At 38.8% G+C, this 22,420-nt stretch overlaps 1 protein-coding gene across 3 annotated transcripts; it reads left to right on the top strand.

Moving 5' to 3' along the window:
* Positions 1-5,158: 5,158 nt before the first annotated feature.
* TMCO5A (transmembrane and coiled-coil domains 5A) lies at positions 5,159-21,849 on the top strand. Of its 3 annotated transcripts, XM_009209886.3 has the most exons (12): positions 5,159-5,265; positions 5,835-5,926; positions 6,894-7,043; positions 7,451-7,574; positions 7,949-7,999; positions 8,759-8,830; positions 11,609-11,665; positions 12,128-12,187; positions 12,650-12,714; positions 13,819-13,876; positions 18,073-18,113; positions 21,449-21,835. In XM_009209886.3, exons 3-12 carry the CDS (start codon positions 6,904-6,906, stop codon positions 21,645-21,647), a joined length of 867 nt encoding a protein of 288 aa, XP_009208150.1. In that variant the 5' UTR covers positions 5,159-5,265; positions 5,835-5,926; positions 6,894-6,903; the 3' UTR covers positions 21,648-21,835. The 3 variants fall into 3 exon arrangements, with proteins under 3 accessions (XP_009208150.1, XP_031524712.1, XP_031524711.1); XM_031668852.1 differs by lacking the exons at positions 5,159-5,265; positions 5,835-5,926 and adding an exon at positions 6,686-6,773 and having other exon boundaries at positions 21,449-21,849; XM_031668851.1 differs by lacking the exons at positions 5,159-5,265; positions 5,835-5,926 and adding an exon at positions 6,709-6,795 and having other exon boundaries at positions 21,449-21,849.
* Positions 21,850-22,420: the final 571 nt, after the last annotated feature.

Raw genomic sequence — 22,420 nt, 5'->3', positions numbered from 1 at the left:
AACTAATACAAGAGAAAAGGTTTTAGAAAGCCCACTAGGACATCTTACTATATTTCTTCTAAATCCCAGTGAACACTGGGTACTGCTATCTGACTGTCCTCTGAAAAGTCCAAGGGCTTGATACAGATTAGCTAACAGCTTTGACATCCGAGTGAACAACTGGGAATTGGCCTGTGTTCCAGAGCCTGTTGAGAGACAAAGAATATGTGAGTGTGCCTTTCCTGCAAAGGACTGTCAAGGTCTTATTTATGAAACCCACCTGCGGGGCCAATTTCATGGACATGGGACTTGTGCAGCTACACAGGGACCTACATTCAAAAGGAATCTGCTTAATTTAATGTTCTGTTTTCCCTGGCTTGAAATTCTTAATCATTTCTGAGCAACGGGCCCTGCAATTTTGTTTTGCACTGGGTCTTGAAAATTATGTGGCCAATCATGGTCACCTAAAAGGACAAGAGACCAGCAAAGAGATGCTGACAAAAATGACAAAAGTCTTGCAGTTAGTAGAGAAGCAAGTGAAGAGCTAGATTAGACATGCTACTGTCCAGGTCAGGGCTACAGATCCCAGTTACACCAAGATACTGATCGGGCAACCTCCAAAACATCTGTAAGAGCAAGTAAGAACTTTTTAAGTCCCCTTCCCTCTCCTATGTAGTAGGTGTATGTTCACCATCATAGCCAGCTTGGTGGGAGGGAAGAGCAGACATGCTCCATGTGGAAAGAGATAAGTAAACAAAGCCCCTTTCCTCAGTTACAGCTTTTCTGCCTACAGTAGACCTCAGCTGCCAGAGGGTTGAATACAAACTCTCACTGCCAATTTGACAGACCTTGTGCATGTAGAAAAACACTCAGCATTGCCTTTAAAAACTAACCAGAGTATAAATAATATAAAAGGGAAAAACTTCCAATATATTATTTTCAATAGAAAAAAAAATCCACGGTAAAAACTTGTATACATGTATAGAATTATTAAGTGTCAATTAAAAACAAAGAAAAAAAGAAAAGATAACAAACAAAAATAAATTTCCAAATGTACTCTTTTTGGTTGGAGGAAAGAAAAAAACTGGAGCCTCCGTTATAAATGGAAATATATGTAATACATCTCCCCTCAGACATCTAATCTGAGTGCGTAGCATAGACAAGCACGGGGATAAGGAGGGGACTCCTTCCTTATATCCATCCTTCACTGCCCCTGAGTGATCTTTCTGAAAGACAATGATTTTACCACTCTTTGCTTAGAAGTCTCAAATGCCTCTTCAGGAGGTTTCAAGGTGAAACCCAAAGTCTGCAGCACACGCACATGGTGCTCCTCAGCCAACATAGCTGTTTCTTCCCCACCATGCCATGCCACATACACTCTTAGAGCTCTGTTTCCCAGACTTCAGTCACTCACACACCGCCTTCACAGTGTTTGCTACATTCACGTTCCCCCAGAATTGCTATCAACTTAATAGTTTTCTATAAACCAAGTAATGTTTTTACTTAAAATTATCCTCATACTAAGCAATGTCTTTTAGTCAAGTTTTAATGTGCCACTTTCAATTTTACTAAATATTTGACTATTACTCTTGAAATTAACTTTTTAAAATTAAAAAGTCGCTCTCTGTGTCATGTTACACCACCAGTCATTCATGTAACACACATTGGTATGCACTGCTCTAGACAGACAGTGACTTCTTTGTTGTACACTGAGCATACTGTGCCTTTGAAACTATTGTTTTCCTCCTCTTACCAAGCCCTTTTACATTATCTGGTAAAGTTATTCCCTTCCTTTAGGATTAACTTAACCCAAAGTTACCTTCCCATGGAAGCTTCCCCAAATCACTTAAAGCTAGATGTTTCTTCTCTGTATTCCAAAGCACTTTCTACCTACTTTCTACCTTTCTTCACTATGACATTTATTACATTGTAGGGAGGGCCATACTAGGTACATGTCTGTCTCCCTTATGAAACTGAGTAGTCATCCATGGGTTATCCCATGATCTAGGTCAGTACATAATAGATGCTCAATAAAAATATTTGTTAAACAAAGAAAGAATGATAGGTATGTTGCCAAAGCTAAGTTAATGATGTCATTTATAGCATGACTATCTCAGCACAATATTACTTTGGTTAAACCAAAGATGCTCCAAAGTCTCAATGTATGGAAGATTCTCTACAATTATCAAATAAGACTAATTAAAAAATTAAATGTTTGTGTTTTCCATATATGGCAGAAAGAACACAGAGCTGGAAGACTTGAGAAAGCAGTATGCAGTTACATTGGAAGTCAGTGTAAATTGTTTATAAGACTTTGCATGTAAGTTATTCCAGTTATTCTTTTTTAGGAATCCTCCATTTAATGATCACTAACTAACTGCAAATTTTAAAGATAAAAGTTAGGGAAGCAAACTTAAAATAAAGCAAAGGATGATGAAAGCAGCTACCAAGCATTGGTTACCTCTGATGAAATGACCTCATTAAAAACAAACAAAAAAACTGTTACTAATATGAAGCATACATAAATCACTGCTCCATGGTAGCATCACCATGTGATAATCAAGAAAATTCCCTTTTCCTGTCGCACTTTTCCAGGCTTCCAGAAGAATGAGTCAGAAAATGTTCCGGGTATAGTCATACATGTGGGAGATCTTTTAATATTGACTTTTAATCCCAGCGAGAGAGTTATTCCTTCTTGTCCTTACTTTTCTTATATTTTTTATTTTGAATACTGATTTATAAAGGGTCAAAATATAAGTTGTTTTATATTTTGCTTATACTGAAAATTATAATGCTTATATAAATAAAATCTTCGAATGCTTTTATAGGGATGGGGTCTCCCAGCAGAATGGGGCAAGGCATGGCACTGAAAAGTTAACAAGACAAAAACAGCTGCTCTAAAGCTGCACTCTGTGTTAATCAAACCATCTCCCGAATAGCAGGAAGGCTTATATCAAACACCTTAATTTGCCCCCAAGGCCCTGTTTTTAGCTTGATTTAACAATTCCCAATGATAGCAATCTGTTGTCCTCATCCCACACAAGGCCTCAAGCTTGGGGTTCTGCTGCTCATACCAGCTTGCCTTCGGTAGTCCCTCAAGGAGAAAAGCTTCCCAGGAAGGAGATAGAGCTTTATTTTTATCCCAGTTAAAGTCCCTGTCCAATCCATTAACAGCTTCGATAACCTTGGTCCAGGGCATTTCCTGCAGAAGCTATAACCAGCTGGGGTTAATGAACTCTCCCTACCATTAATTCCTGGGAGAGGCCATTGGCCTGAATTGTTACTTAATTACTCTTCTGTGTACAGCTTCATAAAGCAATGAAATGCCTTCTTTCAGGAAGAAGGGAGATGGTAATGGGGGTCATCAGAGGCCATTAATTTTACAAATAGTTTATTGGAAACGACAGTATGTTAAGAAGTTACTCTGGCTCACAAATCAACTCAATGTGGTCCTTCCTAAGTAGAGATCCAAAACTTCACAAGCTTCCGTGACTCGCATACACAAAAAGTCACAAACGGTACAGAATCTTATCAAAGGAACATACCTTCAGGTATGCAGAAATATATGCTTTAGATTCTGCAACTGATCATACCTTCCCCTCCAGCTCCTGTTCCTAAAGTTGGCAGGAAAGACTCACTAAAGTCAGTTTGAGATATCATAAAATTTTCCAATTTAAAAATCTCTTTCAGGTAATTTCTCAGTCTTTGAAGGAGATTCTCCCTCTCCAGTGTGCTGCTCTTTCCTAAGATGGTGGCAGGTACAAGGAAAAGCTACGTACCCAGGAAGCATCACAGGAAAAGGTTTGGGTTTTCATGCCTCCCCTTCCTGCTCCTAGATCTGCTGGACTCTGAGTCCACCTCAGCACAACTGGAGGGCTTCTCTTGTCCACCCAGCCTCTTACCACATCTACAGACCACTTCCGGGTCTGAGAATGCTCAGCCGCTTTTTCTGCACCACCCTAGTTATACTTGCAACAACCTCCCCACCATACACAAAACGCATATACACACTGCATTCGCTCTTACCTCCTTCACCTGTTTCTGTTTCCTCACGGCAGTGTGCCCAAGCAAAACAGCCTCACTGCCCAATGTGCTGGAAGCCAGTACTATGACGTAAGGTTTTTGAGGTTAAAAAAAGAAAAAAAAAAAAAAAAAAAAAAAAAGAGCTTTTTACTGTAGGTCTACCAACAAGGAGACAGGAATCCAACTAAAATCTGTCTACCTGCGCTGGCTTTCAGGCAGTGCTTTTATTAGAAAAGGTTTAGGAATTGGATTCTGGAATTAGCAAATGACTGGTAGAAGAAAAGGGGAGGTCTGAAAAGTCCTCGGGCATGCACAATTATCTCTTCATGCCTCCTTATGGGTCCCATGTGCAAATTTAGAGGAAATTAGTATGAAACACGCAGTGGAAACTCAAGCTGTGACATTAGTAAGCTTGTTCTGCACAGACTCCAGTTGGCCTTATTGGTTCCAACCAATTTCAGCTAGGTTTTTTGTTTTAAAACCTCTCAAATAGAGGGAGTTTCAGCATTTCTGCAAGTTGTTCATTTTCTTATCTGCTATTCTGCAAGCTCAAGAATTTCTGTTAGTCACTGGTTTCTTTAACTCTTTGGGGTATGGTTTTAGCAGTCTCCTCTTTTATCGTATCAAGTAAAACTAATTTTATTTATTTTATTGATTGTGTTACCAGTTCCCCCTACACACATGCGCACACACACACACACACACACACACACACATCTTAGAATATAAACTTCATGAGGTAAATGGCTTTTGGCTGCTTTGTTCACTCTTTCTCTCCAGTGCTTAGAACAGAGCCTAGAAGACACACATCGTGCTCATTCAGTGTTTCACTGTTTGTTGAATGAATGAGTAGTTAGTTGGCTATATGTTGAAATTAGACTGCTGGCCAAAGGACCTAGACTTTCCATTTTAGTCACACTGGGGCAGGAAGAGAGCTTTATCTGCCAGAGAAATAAAAGATAGAGGCTGCTCCTCAAACTACCCAGAAATCAAATCTGTTGAACCTACTGCTACTTAGGGCAGACTTGGCCATGAAATCCATACACTTATCTAGGCTCTAGACTCTACACAAATGATGAGAAACCATTGCCAGCCACCCCACTATGACACGTTGCCCCACCTATCCTATGTCAAAAGAAGAGTCATGACCTCTCAGAATGTTCTGAGATTCTACTGGATAGTTCCAGTGGAGAAAGATTAGACTCCTCAGAAGCTAATTGACTAGGGAAGGATCAGGGAGACAAGATACACCAAAAGGGAGAGGTAGAGTTTATAGAAGAAATAAAGGGGAAAAAAAGAAACTAAGGGGAAGAGAGAGCCAAATGATTTACATGTACTTGGTTTTCTGAGCCCGCTTTAATATTAAAGATCTTAATATCTGGAAATTCTGGCATACACCAAGATAGAGAGCAAAGATTATTTTTCAGGGCAGTTGTAAACCTACATCCATGCCCATGGTGCTTTATGGAAAGCAACTGGCCTAGAGCAAAAAGAGACTTAAATATTGATCACCTCTATTTCTTTATATTGTCTTGTATAAACTTCCACAGGGTTTTATGTTGATAAACCATCTCTGACTATGTCTACTAATAGCATGTATATTCCAGCATTATCTCTGTATCCTGAACGTATCTTTACTAGGGTATAATCAGATCATGGGCAGAAGAATCAAAGGGCTGAGTTTTGTCATGGTTAAAATGTGGGGATTCGAGGGAGAAAACAAGTTAACTTAATTTGGTTTCTACATTTTGGGAATCTTCCCCAGTTACTCTGTTCTTGACAAATGCAGCCATTTTTCCAATTCATTACATACATCTCTGTTGGCATTTTAGGGAATCTACAATGGAAGGACACAAGAAAGATCAACTGGATTAAGTAGTCATGATTATGCAAAGCCACATCCAGAGACCAAGGTGTAAAGCAGGTTTGCTACTGACCCCTTCCCTCATCTTCCAGCCTTCTTCTCACCTTCTACTCCTGTTATGCACCCACCTCCACACCCAACCCCAAGCATGCCATACCCTCCTGAAGTAATTACTATAAATCCCCCATCCAAGCAAGCCCTTCCAAGATAGGACTTAACTTTTCAATATTACCCTTCATTCCTATCTAAAACAAAAGCCCCGGTGCCTCACTACACTAGTTGTGGTTAATCAATTCAAACACAAACCAATGAATTAATTTACATTAGAAGAAAAAGAAAAATATATCAAGAGCCTCCCATGTACCCTTTCTAAAATACTCTAGAGTTACCATTATTTCATTTAAATTTACTTCAAAAAAGATGTTTGCATTTTTGAAAGCTATGCCTAGAGCCTATGTGTGTGTGTGCTTAATGGAATGACTCTCATGGTAAAAATTTCAAACTTTGTAGCAGACAAGTGAGGGAGAGGTGTTGAACTGGGAGGAGGAAGGGAAAGAATGAAGCCCTATTATGCTGGTGGAAACCCCTTGTGGCTATGCAGAATGCCAGGCCCAACCAGAAGTGATGTGCCAGGTGCTGAGATAAAAGTGTTCAAAGGATGTGTATTGTATGAGCGGGTTTTGTGAATAGTTTATCTAAGAAAAGATTTCCAAGAGAAACATTTCTCTTCAATGCTAGGGGCTATCTAAGGAAGCAAAGCTTCTCATGAAACCAGAGTGGAGGTGCACTATTAGATTGAGCACTTTGGAGGAGAAAGCCTGGGAAAGACCCTTGCTGACTGAGCTGAGAATTATCGAAACAGTTGTAGAGCATGATCAAGAAATGTAATTTTTCAAGAATGAAAATGGTATGCCCCCAGAGAGAGCAAGGTTAATAAACTAGATGTCTTCTAAATATCCTTTTTGGCCCAATGATTATTGATCTCGAGATAACTGGCCCTTGTTCATTTTGGGGGCTGAGTCTATAGGTCGGAGAAAATGGAAATCTTTAGATTGGCTCAGTCAAAAAGAAACATTATCAGTTTGAACACGGACCTTGAAAGGGATATGCAGAGAATGGATGAAGCAAATCAGAAACTTCTTCTCAAAATCCAAGAGAGAGAAGATAAGATTCAGAGGTGAGTATTAAGGTTTCATGAGAGAAGGTCCCAATCCAAAGAAGGGGTGGAGGATCAAAACCAAAACTGAATTTTCCTGCTTGTTCTAGAGACCTCTATCTTGTGTGTCAGGAAGTTACTTCTTCATTCTTTGACATTTCTCTTGAACACTGAAGCACAGCAAGTTTCAAATAGATTCCTACAAGATGGAGTTGAGAGAACATTGGGGTGTTTGGCTTAGGAATCAGGCAGGTCTTCCTTTTTATAATACTGAAGTGATCATGATCCTGTGGATTCAGTAAGGAAGAGTTTTCAGCTTGAGACTCATGTACACTGTCCCTGAAGTTCCCTTATATCAGACATCTGTGTTTTATCAGTTCTGAAACTGCCAAGCATGGGTCTTCATGGCATATGCTTGTGTTGTCCAGACTGGAAAGTGAGATCATTCAGACGGGGGACCTGGTGGAAGATGAAGAGTGGGAGAAGGAGAACCACACCACGATGGAAAGGGAAAGAGCCTTGCAGGAGCTAGAGGAAGAAACAGCGAGACTTGTAAGCAAGAAGTTGGGAAGAGCCGTTTAATAGGTTGCATTCCTCATTCCATCCTTCATCAATTATCAGATAAGCTTATCTCTCCTTTTTATACATGAAGAGTAGCCACCTCAAAAGTCATGTCAGAATTTGTCCATGCATGGAAGGGGATGTGTTTGGCTTCTTGGCAATGTTTAATAATTGGGAAGCCCTACAGATGGGCACCTATATCCCTGTATTTTACCTGTCGTTTGATTTCAATATACACACGACATTATGCAAATAAGGTCAAATTACTGAAGGAAAATATAGCTGGGGTGAAATGGACAGCAATCAACTGAATGAGAACAGGTGGAGTACAGAGGCAGACTTACACTGTTATTTCTCTCTCACAGGAAAGGAAGAATAAGACATTGGTTCACAGTATAACAGAACTTCAACAAAAGGTGAGGTGGGGTTCTTGTGTTCTCCAGTGCCCCCACAACAGCCCCACTCATCAAAGAGGCAAGGTTGGGGGGAAGTGATCATAGAGGAACCCGTAAGTCAGAGAGGCCTGTATGGGGAGTGCATACTACTCTCTAATCCACTCTCCTGAGGCCAAGATTCATGACCTAAATGTTATGGATTTTCTGAGTAAGCATGAGGGGAAAGGAATGGATGGAATATTTAGTAATCTCATGGGTTCTTCATTCTATCGCCAGAAAATGGGTTCCAACAGATACTCTGTTGAAGTCATTGACTGGAACCTTTGTGGTGAGAGGTTAATTTTACTTTCAAAAGAGAACTTTTAAACAACAACAATAATTAACTTAATCCCCAAGGATTTCCTTTTTCTTACCTAGCCATTTCCAATACCTCAATACCTCCTCAGAATACAGTGGGCTTCCAATGACTACCCTACTCTCTGACCCATGAGTACAGACTAGCCCTCTACTGTAGAGGGCTGTATCCCTGAGTAACCCAACATGAATCGGGATTGAGGAAAGTACTCCTGCCTTGAGTGGACTCTAGCATCAGTGGCCAAGACTAGTGAGAAGAAGATGGAAGTAGAACAAAGATGTTTTCCACAGGTCACCAAATATCTACCAAAGGACTATGTCCTGGAAAGTTTTATCAAGGCCATAGTTACTAATCTCCACACACCAGAGAAAGTCTTTGCCTTCTACACCTTTTAATTTAGTACATTTTTTTATTTGAAACTATAGCTTACAAGGAAATCACAAAAGATAACCAACTGTGAACAAAGCAGTCCAGATGGAGCCCTAGAAGAGACAAAGGTAAATGAAAAAGCAATCCTAAATGTGGTTGGGCTATGTAACCAGGAAATAAGCTGTTAAGTTGGAAATCATTGTCAACGTTGTGACAAATTCTTGGTAGTTTTCCCCCATATCAAGCTTAAGCTTGAGCCACGGAGTGCTGAATTCTTCTCTGCCCTTAGTAAGGAATGTCACTCTTAAGTCTTATTTATTGTTCTCTCTTCTGTTAGGAAGAGGAGGGCACAAATGCATATGTAACATGTGGGGGCAGTTAAAGTCCCCAGTTTAAAGCCACAGCACATAATTTGGTGTATGAAGTTGGGTAATTTAATTACTCCCTCTTAGCCTCAGTTTCAAGATTAAATGAAATTGTGTATATAAAATATTCTCTCCTTTAAGTTTTACGTAATTATTTAAAAGTCTTGCTGAGGTGCATGTATGAATTCAGAGAGGCAGAACCAGGATTTGTAAGTCTACTGAGTGCTCGGCAATTTATGTACCCTGTCATGGATTCCAATCTAGAAAAGGATTCAATTAGTCACTCAAGTATTTAATGTGACCACTACCTGCTAAGCACATCATACTCTGCTTGGCATGTCTCTAATTGTGTTCCAGAGCTAAGAACCTGAGACCAACCACAACCTATTTGATGAGAGAGAGACAGAGAGAAATTTTTTGTATATATTCAGGGGGTACAAGTGCCATTTTGCTAACATAGACATGTTGCATTGCGGAGACTTTATTTTTCTTCAGAGAAGAACAGATAAAATTTTTTTGACACCTTCTCTAGAATTACATCTTTGTCCTTGCCTTATCTAACTTCTCTTTACCCTCTAAAGCCTACACTTGGTTGTGTGTATGAAGCCTCTGAAGATTTGGATACATAGAAAATAGAAATAGAAAATGAAAGTATGGAGAATTACTCCCCTATCTTCTGGCCAATTTAGTTTTGATGACCACAAAAATAGGAAGTCCAAAACCACCAAATAAGCTTGCTTGGCTGTGCTCATTCAGGTAAGTTATCTGGAAAGAGAAATCTGGAAGAAATTGGAGCCCAAATTAGGAAGAGCTATAAACACCCCTGACTGCACTTGCCATATGATTCCAGTGGTCAGGACACTGATTTTCTTACAAAATCACTTATTTTTCCCAGAAAATAAGCCCAGTCAGAATTGAGTGGTGATACTTTAAGTCTGGCTGTGCTTACTATGTCAGGTAATAGAGAATAGAGTCTAGTGTTAGTCAGAATAATGGCCATTATTTTGCTGGCTAGCCCTAAAGAGTTCTAGAGTATTGTTTAATCCTTTGAACCACTCTTTGCCCACGTATTTTATTGAATTATCAGGTGATAGCTCTAATTCTGTGAAATGTACAGAATCTCTTTTGCTTCTGTTCCTCTGGCATGCTAGTCATCAGTGCAGCAGCTTTAATGGAGTGTCTAATTCAACCCTTTGTGACTCACACTATTGGCTTGAAACTATATATCCCTTAGCACATTTGGATAACTGGTCCTGGATGTAACTAACTGAAGAGTGAAGCAACTCTCAGAAGAATCTGGGTGTGAAATAATAGCACCTAGGTGAAAGTGGGAACAGCAGAGCCAAAAAGGGAAGGAAGAATGGGCATGTCTGCTCTTCTGCCAAATTATCTCCCAAATGTATTCATTCCTCTCTACCACTTCTGTTACTACTATCCTTTTGCAAGCCACCATAACCCCTTACCTGGACAAAAGGAGTCACCTCTCAACCAGTCTCCCTGCTTCTACTCTCACACCCAAACGATCCTTTTCTTCAGACAGAGAAAAGGCTATTCTCTAAAAACATTAATCAGATTGTGTCTTTACACTTCAAGCCTCTCCTGCCTTCTCACTGCAATTAGAACAAAGAACCGAAATCCTTTTAGAAGCCACAAGGCCCTACACAATCTAGCCCCTGTCTACCTTATCCCACCTTGCTTCCTACCTATCAATTTCCCTTACGCTCTGGTCACACAACTCCCTCATACAAGCCAAATCTGTGATAACCTCATAGTCTTGGCCCTTGCCATACCCTTCACAGAGAACATCTTTATTCCAGATCTCCATTTAGCTAGCATTTATCATTTAGGCTTTAGCTCAGGTATCATCACATCAGAGAGGCCTTTGCCAACCACCTACCACCTCCTCTCACACCACCACTACCATCACTATCTTTAAACATTAATGTTTTTGTTTCCTTCGTAGCACATACCATTATCATGTAGACGTATTTGTTGTCTTCCTACTAGAATGCCAGCTCTGCAAGGGTGGAGAGCTAGTCCATCCTGTCTACTACTGTATCCTAAGTACTACTCCCTGCCCCCCGACACACACATGCTTCACTCCAGCATAGCAGCTGATGTAGAATGGTCTTTTTCCAAGTATTGAAGGAAATAAAAGGGTGAGCAAGGCATACAGGGAGGGAAAAAGGAGTGAACAAATGCCTTAGAGCCTGATTGACTATATTAAAGGAAAAGGAAGAGTGAAGTTTTTCAAAACTGGTATTGTTTTTCAGAGAAATGGCTAAGTAAGAGTAGGAAGCTCAGAACTGAAGTTTAGGGATGAAGGTAGCATCAGATGAAGACTAAAAGATAAGGAGTATAAAAGAGCAAGTTTAACAAGCAGCTGCAAAGGGTGCTGGGTAGTTTAACTCCTCCATCAGGAGACGTGTGAAGTCGTGACCCTGAGGCTCCTCATGGCTCGTGAGACCACCTTGGTGACAGCATTCCATTCCTGCACAGCTTTCACCTTGCCAAGTTAGCAGTCTCTTTTGTTTTCTTTAGGTTAAGTTACAACAGCTGGAAGCTTCCTATGCACGCCAAGAGAAGGAGCTGCTCAAGGTAACAGCAGGAACTTTAGTGTGACTTCTCCCGGAAAAGGGAAATGTGATCTTTGGTCAGACAATCTATTTCTCAAATGATTGATTTACATAAAGGTCCAGATCCAAGACCATGATGGGGCTAGGGAGGGGTAAAAAAAAGGAAGATAAACACAATCCCTGAGGTGACCTTCTCTTCAATGTTTTTTTACAGAATACACTCAACAGTTCATATCTTGCAAATATTAGTATCTATCTATTCCTCTCCCAACTGCTCCCAAATTCCACCTTTGACCAATAACTCCCATTTAGCTTATTTACCCTAAAAAAAGGAAATCCATTTACCTGTACAGCAAAAAAGAAAACCTATTTAGAATAATTAGAAAACCACATTTAGGAGCTGGGACACTGGAGGAAGCAAGTATGCTTGTGTTCTTACAGCAATTTACTGAAATATATTTACAACCCAATTTTGATTTCCCAGGTAATGAAGGAGTATGCTTTTGTGACCCAGCTCTGTGAAGATCAAGCCCTCTACATAAAGGTAGAGCTTCTTGGTAAAGGGCTAGCAAAGGGTTTATTAAGGTACAGGATGAAATAGAACCAGGATTTTCAAGGAATACTGTCCAGAGCCATTTCAACACTTCAAGGTGGCACTACTGGGAGACTTTCAGGTCATCAGCATCCCACCTCGCTACCAATATCACTCTATTTGTCTTTGTCTCCCTGGGAATTCCTGCCCTGCTCTCCCACTCTCTGTGCTGTTAAGTTAATAATTCACACTTCTGCTATTTATAATGTCAGTGATGCCCAGAAACCTATCCGGTGGTAAGGCATAGTGAGAGATCAAGAGTAGTGGTGGGGTGAGGTTTATGAAAGCAGAGAAAGTGGCAGTGGAAATACAAAGCATTCATGGTATCATGTAAAGTAGCAAGTGCTCATTACGCTTAGAAAAATTAAAAACCTCCTAAGTAGTAACTGGGGCTTCCTTTGTTTCTCTTTGAAGAAGTACCAGGAAACATTGAAGAAAATAGAAGAAGAACTAGAGGCTCGGTTCCTTGAGAGAGAAGTGTGAGCTTTGGCAAAGGAACATCCCGGTTTTGGTAGAAACTCCATCTCAGCCTGAGTCAGAGCAAACAGTTTTCAGACCAATTTCTATGTGGAATTGAATGAGTTCCGACACCACATATCTTTGCCCTCTGTTACTGATCTGGTTGACCCCGGTAGATCACACCAACTTAAAACTTCCAGTCATTCTCCCATCCTTCTAAAAAGACCTCAGAAACACATCTCCCTTCATAATTTTATCACATTATCACGTTATTATTTGGGTTGATACTAAGAGTAGAAACATGTACTTTAAAAAGAGTTGGTGGTCAGTCACCTTGATAAGTAGGCTATTCCTTATATATCACAGAAAAGCCTTTTAATTAATACCATCCTCACTTCCCCCAAATATATGGACACCCAACCATATCGGGTAGGCATGAAACTAATCTCTAGACTCATACCACAGCTACTACATTATATAAATCAGAACTGTACACTGTATTGAACTACAAACATTTAAAATTAGAAATTATAAAGGGAAAGCACTTCTCATAATACACAGACTTTGTCAAGAGTCTAAATGGTGAGAAATTACCAAAAACCTCATCTTCATTTCTTGACCCCCTTTGTAAGTTAAATCTTAATGCAGTCAAGCAGTATTTCTATTTATGAAATATTTTTAAATCCTTAGATCAAGAACAAGAGATCAAAACTGCATATAGCTTCTATATAGGCCAAATACAAACTGTGGCCTAGGGGCCAGGGTCCTAGGACTTGTAGGTCCTTGTTTCTAAAGGACACCTTCAAGTCACTCAAGATCCCTGCTGAACATTGGTTTATGGCTTGACTGTTAAGCCAAGATTCTAGAACAGGTTGCCCAGCAGAATTTTCTGTGCTAGTTAGTAGGTAAAACTAACTACATATGGCAATTGAGTACATAAAAGATGTACTCAACTGAGGAAATGAATTTTAACTTTAATTAATTTAAATAGCTATAGGAAGCCAGTAGTTACAATATTGGACAGTACAGATGTAGAATATAAAGCTTTTTTAAAATAACAATGGTGTAGTATGAATATTTTAGTGTACTTTGTTCAATTTCTGTCCTGGCTCTTATCTTCATAGATCAAAACTTGTGAGCATGAACTCTGTGGAAAAAGAGCATACCAGGCAAAATAATGAGGTAAACACTCCACTCTCTCTTCAGCTCCTCACAGTGTCATTGCCTTTCAAAGACATCTCCAGCAAACTCTAAGGCACCAAATGTATACCCAGTCTTGCCATGTGCATTTTCCAAGAGAAGTACCAGCTGTAATTACAGAGCATTGCAACCCTAAACAAACAAACTAGACTCTAAGGAACAATCTACTTTCTTCTCATTCAGCCATACAAATAACAGGCTCTTAAAAAACTAGCCAAAGACCTAAGAGAACTCAGAATGGAGGCAAGAAGCAACCTTAATTGAGGGTATGCTCTATAGAAAGAGGCCAGTATAGGGCACATACACCACCTCTTCCATCTCCTGCAATCACATTACTCTTTCCTGATGATCTCGACATGGTCCCTAATCTCTCTCAACACAGAGCACCCACCATCTATCATCATCTAGTCAGAGTTGGCCTGAGAGTTAAGACATAGAAAGCTATTGCTTCTTATTGCTTCTTTATGACAGTTTCAGTGTCTGTTCATATTTAACATTATGAACCCACCAGCACACATGTAAAGGTCTGAAGGAAACAGAACAATTTCATGCAGAGAACCAATCCTCTTGGCCTGCTTGATATCTTGTGGCAGCAAGAATAAAAGGTTAAACTTGGGTTGGGTTTTAATTTTGTAATTTATATTGACTTTAGAGTCCAGGTTAACAATCATCAGAAATTACATATAGTCAAGATAAATTATCAGAAAAGAGAACTAATCACTTCCTTAAAAGCAAATATCAAATATTGGCCATTGTGCTTGGGTCATCCAAATGTTTGGATATATGTTAGGCCATGTCCGTGGTTCTTAGAGTACTGAACAAGTCATTCTGGCCCTGAAGCTTGCATATTCTGCTTAGTAAACAAAATCCTTGAAATTAACTCGACCTACTTCTGTAGAACCAAGTTTTTGACATCTCCAATGTGTCCTACCATCTCTCCCCACAGCTCATCAAAATATTCCTTCTAACTATGTGTGAGAGGAAAAAAATAAAGTTGTCTACATCAAGCTCATCAGGGTCCCATGATGGTTCAATGACCTAATGTTGTCTGAGCATCTTTGGAGAGAGGATGCCTGAGAACTGACTGTTTGGCATGACATGTAATCTTACTCAAACTACAGAACAAAATTTGTAATCCTGAAAGCTTCTTTGTAATTCCAATTCTGTGAGCCTCATTTCCACAGCTCTAATTTTTTTTAGTAGAAAGAGGAATTCTCACTATGCTGTTCAGACTGATCTTGAACTCCTGGGCTCAAGGGTTCCTCCCACCTTCGCCTCCCAAGTAGCTAGGACTACAGGCACCCACCACCATGCCTGACTTGCTCTAAAATGTGATCGTAATTCCTCTTTTTATCTCACAAGGAAGGTTAAAGGACAATGAAACAACAGAAAATATTTTGAAACAAGAATGCTACAGAAATACAGGACATAGCCTCATCTTTAGATTTATTTTTTTCTTCAACTTTTAAAGTTCAGGGGTACATGTGCAGGATGTGCAGGTTTGTTACACAGGTAAACATGTTCCATGGTGGTTTGCTGCACAGATCATCCCATCACCTAGGTATTAAGTCCAGCAGCTATTAGCTATTCTTCCTGATGCTCTCCCTCCCACTACCTCACCCCTGCTGACAAGCTCCAGTGTGTGTTGTTCCCCTGCATGTGTCTGTGTGTTCTCATCATTCATCTCCCACTTATAAGTGAGAACATGCAGTGTTTGGGTTTCTGTTCTTGGGTTAGTTGGCTGAGGAAAATGGCTTCCAATACCACCCATGTCCCTGCAATATGTATATGTATCACATATTCTTTATTCAGTCTATCATTGATGGCACTTAGGTTGATTCCATGTCTTTGCTATTGTAAACAGTGCTGCAATGATATTTGTGTGCATGTGTCTCTATGACAGAATGATTTATATTCCTTTGGGTATATACCCAGTATTGACATTGCTGTGTCAAATGGTATTTCTGCCTCTAGGTTTCTGAGGAATTGCCACACTTCTTCCACAATGGTTGAACAAATTTATACTCCCACCAACAGTGTAAAAGCATGTCTTTTTCTCTGCAACCTCACCAGTATCTGTTGTTGTTTGACTTTTAAATAATAGCAATTCTGACTGGCATGAGATGGTATTTCATTGTTGCTTTGATTTGCATTTCTCTAATGATCAGTAATGTCGAACTTTTTTTCGTATGTTTGTTGGCTATATGTATGTCTTCTTTTGAGAAGTGTCTGTTCATGTTCTTTGCCTACTTTTTAATGAGGTTGTTTTTTTCTTGTAAGTTTGTTTAAGTTCCTTGTAGACTCTGGGTGTTAGACCTTTGTCTAACATAGTTTTCAAAAATTGTCTCCTATTCTGTAGGTTGTCTGCTCACTCTGATGATAGTTTATTTTCCCGTGCAGAAGCTCTTTAGTTTAACTAGATCCCGTTTGTCAATTTTTGCTTTTGTTGCAATTGCTTTTGGCATTTTCATCATGAAATCTTTGCCCATGCCTATGTCCACAGTATTGCCTAGATTTTCTTCTAGGGTTTTAACAGTTTTGGGTTTTACATTTAAGTCTATAATCCATCTTGAGTTAATTTTTGTATATTATGTAAGGAAGCAGTCCAGTTTCAATTTTCTGCATATGGCTAGCCAGTTTTCCCAGCACCATTTATTGAATAGGGAGTCCTTTCCCCATTGTTTGTTTTTGTCAGATTTGTTGAAGATCAGATGGTTGTAGGCAAGCAGTCTTATTTCTGAGTTTTCTATTTTATTTCATTGGTCTATGTGTCTGTTTTTGTACTAGTACCATGCTGTTTTGGTTACTGTAGCCTTGTAGTATAGTTTGAAGTCAGGTAGTGTGATGCCTCTAGCTTTCTTCTTTTTGCTGAGGATTGTCTTGGTTATTGGGGCTTTTTTTTTGTTCCATCTGAATTTTAAAATCATTTTTTTCTAATTCTGTGAAAAATGTCAATGGTAGGTTAATGTGAATAGCATTGAATCTAGAAATTATTGATTCTTTCTATCCAGGAACATGGAATGTTTTTCCATTTGTTTGAGTCCTCTCTGATTTCTTTCAGAGTAGTTTGTAGTTCTCCTTGAAGGAGTCTTTCATTTCCCTTGTTAGCTATATTCCTAGGTATTTTATTTTTTGTAGCAATTGTGAATGGGAGTTCTTTCATCATTTGGCTCTCTGCTTGACTGTTGTTGGTGTATAGGAACGCTGTGACTTCTGCACACTGAGTTTGTTGCCTGAGACTTCGCTGAAGTTGCTGAAGAGGCTTTTAGGCTGAGATGATGGGGTTTTCTAGATACAGGATCATGCCACCTGCAAACAAAGATAGTCTGACTTCCTCTTTTCCTATCTGAATACCCTTTATTTATTTCTTTCTCTTTCCTGACTGCCCTGGCCAGAACTTCCAATGCTATGTTGAGTAGGAGTGGTAAGAGAGGGCACCCTTGTCTTATGCCATTTTTCAAGGGGAATGCTTCCAGCTTCTGTCTATTTAGTATGATATTGGCTGTGGATTTGTCATATGTGGCTCTTATTATTTTGACATATGTTCTTTCAATACCTAGGTTATTGAGAGTTTTTAACATTAAGGGATGTTGAATTTTATCAGAGGCCTTTTCTGCATCTTGAGATAATCATGTGGTTTTTGTTTTTAGTTCTGTTTATGTGATGGATTATATTTATTGATTTGTGTATGTTGAACCAACCTTGCATCCCAGGGATGAAGCCAAACTTGATCACTCATCTTTAGATTTTTATAGCTTTTAAGACTTCTCTCTTAAGATATGTTTATGTAGTTTTCTTAGCCTATAAGCTTCTCTAAGGGTCACTGGTTAAGCAGAAGACAGAATGGTATAGTTGAGAGAGCCAAGAATGTGGGGTCAGACAATCCAGGTTCCGGGCCCGATCCTGCCACTAACTAACTATGTGACCTTGGGCAGCATACTTTGACTTTCTGTGCCTTAGTTTAGTTATATAAATATGTAAAAAGGTAGGACAAATAACAATAATAATAAATATATTTTAAATTTTTGGCCTGAAAATTATATGTGCTTATGCATATAAAAAGAATTTGTTAAAGTTATCTAAATAACATATAACTAATGGCTCACTAAATATTATTGGACAATGATAATAGCCTCCAGAAATTGCTTATTTATCAATATCCTTTCTTCTTCTTCCAGGGTACTCCTACCCAAAAGACAGCAACATTTTTCAGTAGAAAGTAAGTAAAATATCTTCAAGTAAACTTCCTATAAAACTGGGAGCCCTATTTAGCCATCCTGACAGAGAGAAAAGTCTAGACAAGGAGAACCTTGTACATGCGTGTGCACACACACATACACACAAGTCAGCAAACTAACGTCTTTGACTGTATTTCTCTATTCTAATGTTATGACTTATTTATTTAAAGGTAATTAATAATCTCAACTTTCCATTATTAAAAATGAACAGCCTTGTGGTATTAAGAAATAGAAATTTGATTATGTAAAAGAGATGTGGCAAATCTCTTATTTACCGCCTTTTCCCTTTAACAGTTTGGATTCGCTTCATGTATCTGGTTTCCTAGTAGCATTGGTAGAGTAGAATGAAGCCTGTCACATGCTAGTATACCACTGACAAATAAGAGATAGAAGAGAGACAAGCATTATGAGAAAGAGCATCTAACACATAACGGTTGCTTGAAAATACTGGTTAAATTGAAAAGAATTTAAGATTCAAACACCTGAGTAGATATTCATCCTGAGGGAAACACTGTGATAGCAAAGTAAAATTGGTATTCATGAAGCTACTACATTTTCAAGAAAAGGTCAAATTATATTCAATATAGTCTGTTTAAGAAGGCATAAAGAAACATATATTCAAAATGGTATGAAATATGATTTAGAGAGAGTTCCATCAAAATGTTTAACGTAAAATTATTGATGCTTAAAGGTCAGTTCCAATTATCTAGAAAATTTGCTTAAGTAGAATACCCCTTCATACCAGATAAATGAAATATTACATCTTTCAATATTCCTAGACACAATATTCCTGAAACAACTAGACGAATTTTCTCTAGAACTCCTACTTGTTCTCTTATACTCCAACACAAGGGCCCACCATGGAATTGACTGTGTGGATTTCTAGAATAAGGACTGTCTGCCTAAACAGACTTGGCATCCTGAAGGAAATCTTAGAAAAGAGATCCTGAAAATCTAGCTAATCATGTCAAACTATAAATGTCTTTTTTCTTGTTCTGCTTCTACATCTTGTGGGGCACTGGTACACTGGACACTAACTCAAGAGACAAGAAAGCTAGGCTATTCCTAGGATTTTCCCTGAGAATGCAATCCCAGAACCTTCTCATGTGTATTGGCTCAAATTTCATGGAGAGTGGTGGGAAGATTTGTCAAGGGCTTCTGATTCTAATTTTGACCAAGGTGTTGTGCTATAATGAGTGCTGGCTCCTGTCACCAAGATCAACCATAGCAGCAAACTTGAGAAAAGTGGAGGGGAAGGGGCTGTTTTTGACCTTTAAAGGTGAATAGTGAATTTGTCCAGGGGCAGAGGCACCCCCAAAACAGCTGGGTAAGGATAATACAGGAAAGAAATGGTGAAGGTTTGCTCATGCAAATCATAACAAAGCCATAAGGCCTAAATAACTCATCAGTTGAAAGGAAAAAAAAAAATCAAGACCACCATAGGGTGGTTTATAAAAAGTTATTACAAAATGTTACAGATAACATGAATGAAAGAAGACAACATAATCGTGGGTAGAAACTCATATCAAAACAGTAAGAATTGCCTCCAAATGATTAATAAATTCAGCCAAATTTCAATCAAACTCTCCAAAGGGTTTTTCATGGAACTGAATAAAATAATTCTAAAATATACTCTATATGAAGAATAAAGGGTCAAGAATAACCTGGAAAGTTTTAAAGAGCAGGGAGTGGGGAACACGCCCTTCCAGATATCAGGACTTACTATGACGTTATAGTAATCATTATGGTGTGGTATTGGGACAGGAATAGGAAAACTGCCTAGTGGAATGGAACAAAGAGTTCAGAAATTGTGCACATAGCAAACTTTGGTATGTGACAGTGACTGCATGTCAAAGGAAAAGGAAGAACAAACTGTTCAATAAGAACAGCAGGAAAAAAAATGGTTATCTATATGAAATTGGATCACTAAATGCAGTATATACAAAAGGCAAGCCCAGATGTGTTAAAGATGTAAATGCTTTAAAAAAAAAAAATCTTCGAAACTCTGTATTATTTTCTATGCTACATAATAAATTACCCCAAAAACTTAGTGACTTCAAAGAACAAACAATTATTGGCACAGTTTCTATGGGCCAGGTGGTACTAGCCAAGTGGTTCTAGCTAATATCTGTCAAGAAGTTGCAGTTAGGATGTTGACCAAAATTGCAGTCATTGGAAGGTTTGGCTGGAGCTAGAAGTTATATTTCCAAGGTAAGTAACTTGCGTATCTGGCAAGCTTTTTCTGGTAGTTGACACAAAGTCTCAGTTCCTCACTGCACAGACCCTCTCCCATAAAGCCACTTGAGTGTCCTCACAACATGACTGCTGGCTTCCTCCACAGTCTGTGGAGAAAACTGCAATACCTTTATGATGTAATCTAGGAAGCTACACTACATACTGTGACTTCCACCATATTCCATTCTTTAGAAGTAAGTTATTAAGTCCAGTCCACACTCCAATCGAGGGGAATTCTCTTGAAAGGAGGAGTAATAAAGAATCTGTGGACATATTTTTAAATGAACATAGACTTTTAATAGAAAATATGGGTATCTTTCAGGTCTTGGGATAGGGAATTTTTGTAAAAAGGACACAGAAAGTATTGATTCTAATTAAAGAAAAGATTGACAAACTATACCCTATTAAAATTGATAATTTTTTTCTTTAACATCTTAGAGCAAGTGAAGGTTATAAAGTTGGGAGGATATATAACACCACACACAATGCAAAACGATTGATATCAACAACGTAAAACAAACTCTTACAAGTCAATAAGAAAAGCTAAAACTACCTTGTAGACAAATGGGCAAGAAGAAACACGTAAAACCAATAAACCTATCAACAGATGTTCAGCATCACTGTTCCTCAGGGAAATGCATATTGAGGCCACAGTGAGAGATTATTTTACACCCATTTGATCAGCAAAAGTGTTTACATCTGATAATCAAGTGTTGGCGAGGATATGGGTCCACAAAACCTATACCTTGCTAGAGGGTTATAAACCAATGAAACTGTTTTGAAAAACAACTTGCCAAAACAAAACCAAAAATAAACAAAACAAAAAATAAGAGAACAAAATTATTTTAGTGATAAATGCTACCAAGAAAATAAAACATGGTAAAGGATAGAGAATAACCAATAGGCCAGAACATGGGAGAGGGAAACTGCTACTATAAAAGGTTGTCAGGAAAGGGGGTGATAATCCATGAGAGACATTCGAATATCAATTAGGAGACAGATATGCATTCAGGTATGATTTATTTTTTGTTCCAAGTTTTCTAACCTTCTTGTTAACAGTTTCATGGCATTCTCTTTTTAGGATTTTTTGCTGTCTCTTTTTCATCACCCTATTTTTCATCAGACTGCTGAGCTACCTGTTTTTTCATGTAAGATTCATAAATCCAGATCTCCTCGTCAATGTACTGCCCAAGGTGCTGAGCAGGAGCACCTTGTGGAAGCTCAGATGCTTCTTCTTTCCATCTCTCACACTTGAGACAGAGGACATGTTACCCCACTGATTCCTCAAGAAATATCCTTGAGCAACAGAAGAGAAGTGGGATCCGAGTGTGTAGAAGGGAGGCATGAAACTTGTGGAGGAAAGAGATTTGCTTCAGTTTTTTCCTCATCGTTTGCCTACTTGACTACCTTCCGTCACCACATCATCTTTCCAGGATTAACCTTGCCCAGTAAAAAGCTCTGTAATAGATTTATGTGGCTCTATGGATCGGCTGAATTAGTACCTGATAGTAAACAAATCTGACCTTGGGGAATTACATAGATGCTAAGAAAAGTTAATTCATAAATTATTCTAGTGAGTCTCAAAAATCTGACACATTGGATTCCTGAAATACAGAAGATTACTTACTACTTATATTAGAACTCATAGGTTGTAAGTGACCTTAGCTTGAGGTAATTTATAGCAAATCCATAAATATTTATATTTACATATTTAAACATAAAATAAAAAGCCTATGAATAAATACGCCAGGCAAGAAATCAGAAGACTCCATCAATTATCCGTCTTTCAAAGACATCAATTTAACAACTATCTACATAAAGAAAGCATCTTTATAAGAACCAAAAATCAGATGAGCACTCACAGTCTGTAGTTTTAACTTCATACTGCTGAAAGAGGCACTGAAGAGATAGGAAAAACAGTCTGGAATCGCCAACGCCACCCCTTCCCCATCCTCCAGCAGCAGGGGTGTGGTGTGGAGAGCATTTCTGAGTGCTGGGGAGAGAAAGATTGCAGCATCTGTGAGATATTGAACTCAGAGCTTCCCTATTATAA

This window comes from Papio anubis, chromosome 7 (genome assembly GCF_008728515.1).
Source record: "Papio anubis isolate 15944 chromosome 7, Panubis1.0, whole genome shotgun sequence".
NCBI classification, from domain to species: Eukaryota; Metazoa; Chordata; class Mammalia; order Primates; family Cercopithecidae; genus Papio; species Papio anubis.
Note: the sequence above shows the minus strand (reverse complement) of the source record. Positions and strands in the feature narration are given on the sequence as shown.

Excerpts from the sequence above, each read along its gene's own strand:
- TMCO5A (XM_031668851.1), top strand. The coding sequence starts at position 6,776 with ATGCCCCCAGAGAGAGCAAG. Across the intron at positions 6,796-6,893 it reads ATGCCCCCAGAGAGAGCAAG|GTCGGAGAAAATGGAAATCT; the intron begins GTTAATAAACTA and ends CTGAGTCTATAG. Across the intron at positions 12,715-13,818 it reads CGGTTCCTTGAGAGAGAAGT|ATCAAAACTTGTGAGCATGA; the intron begins GTGAGCTTTGGC and ends TTATCTTCATAG.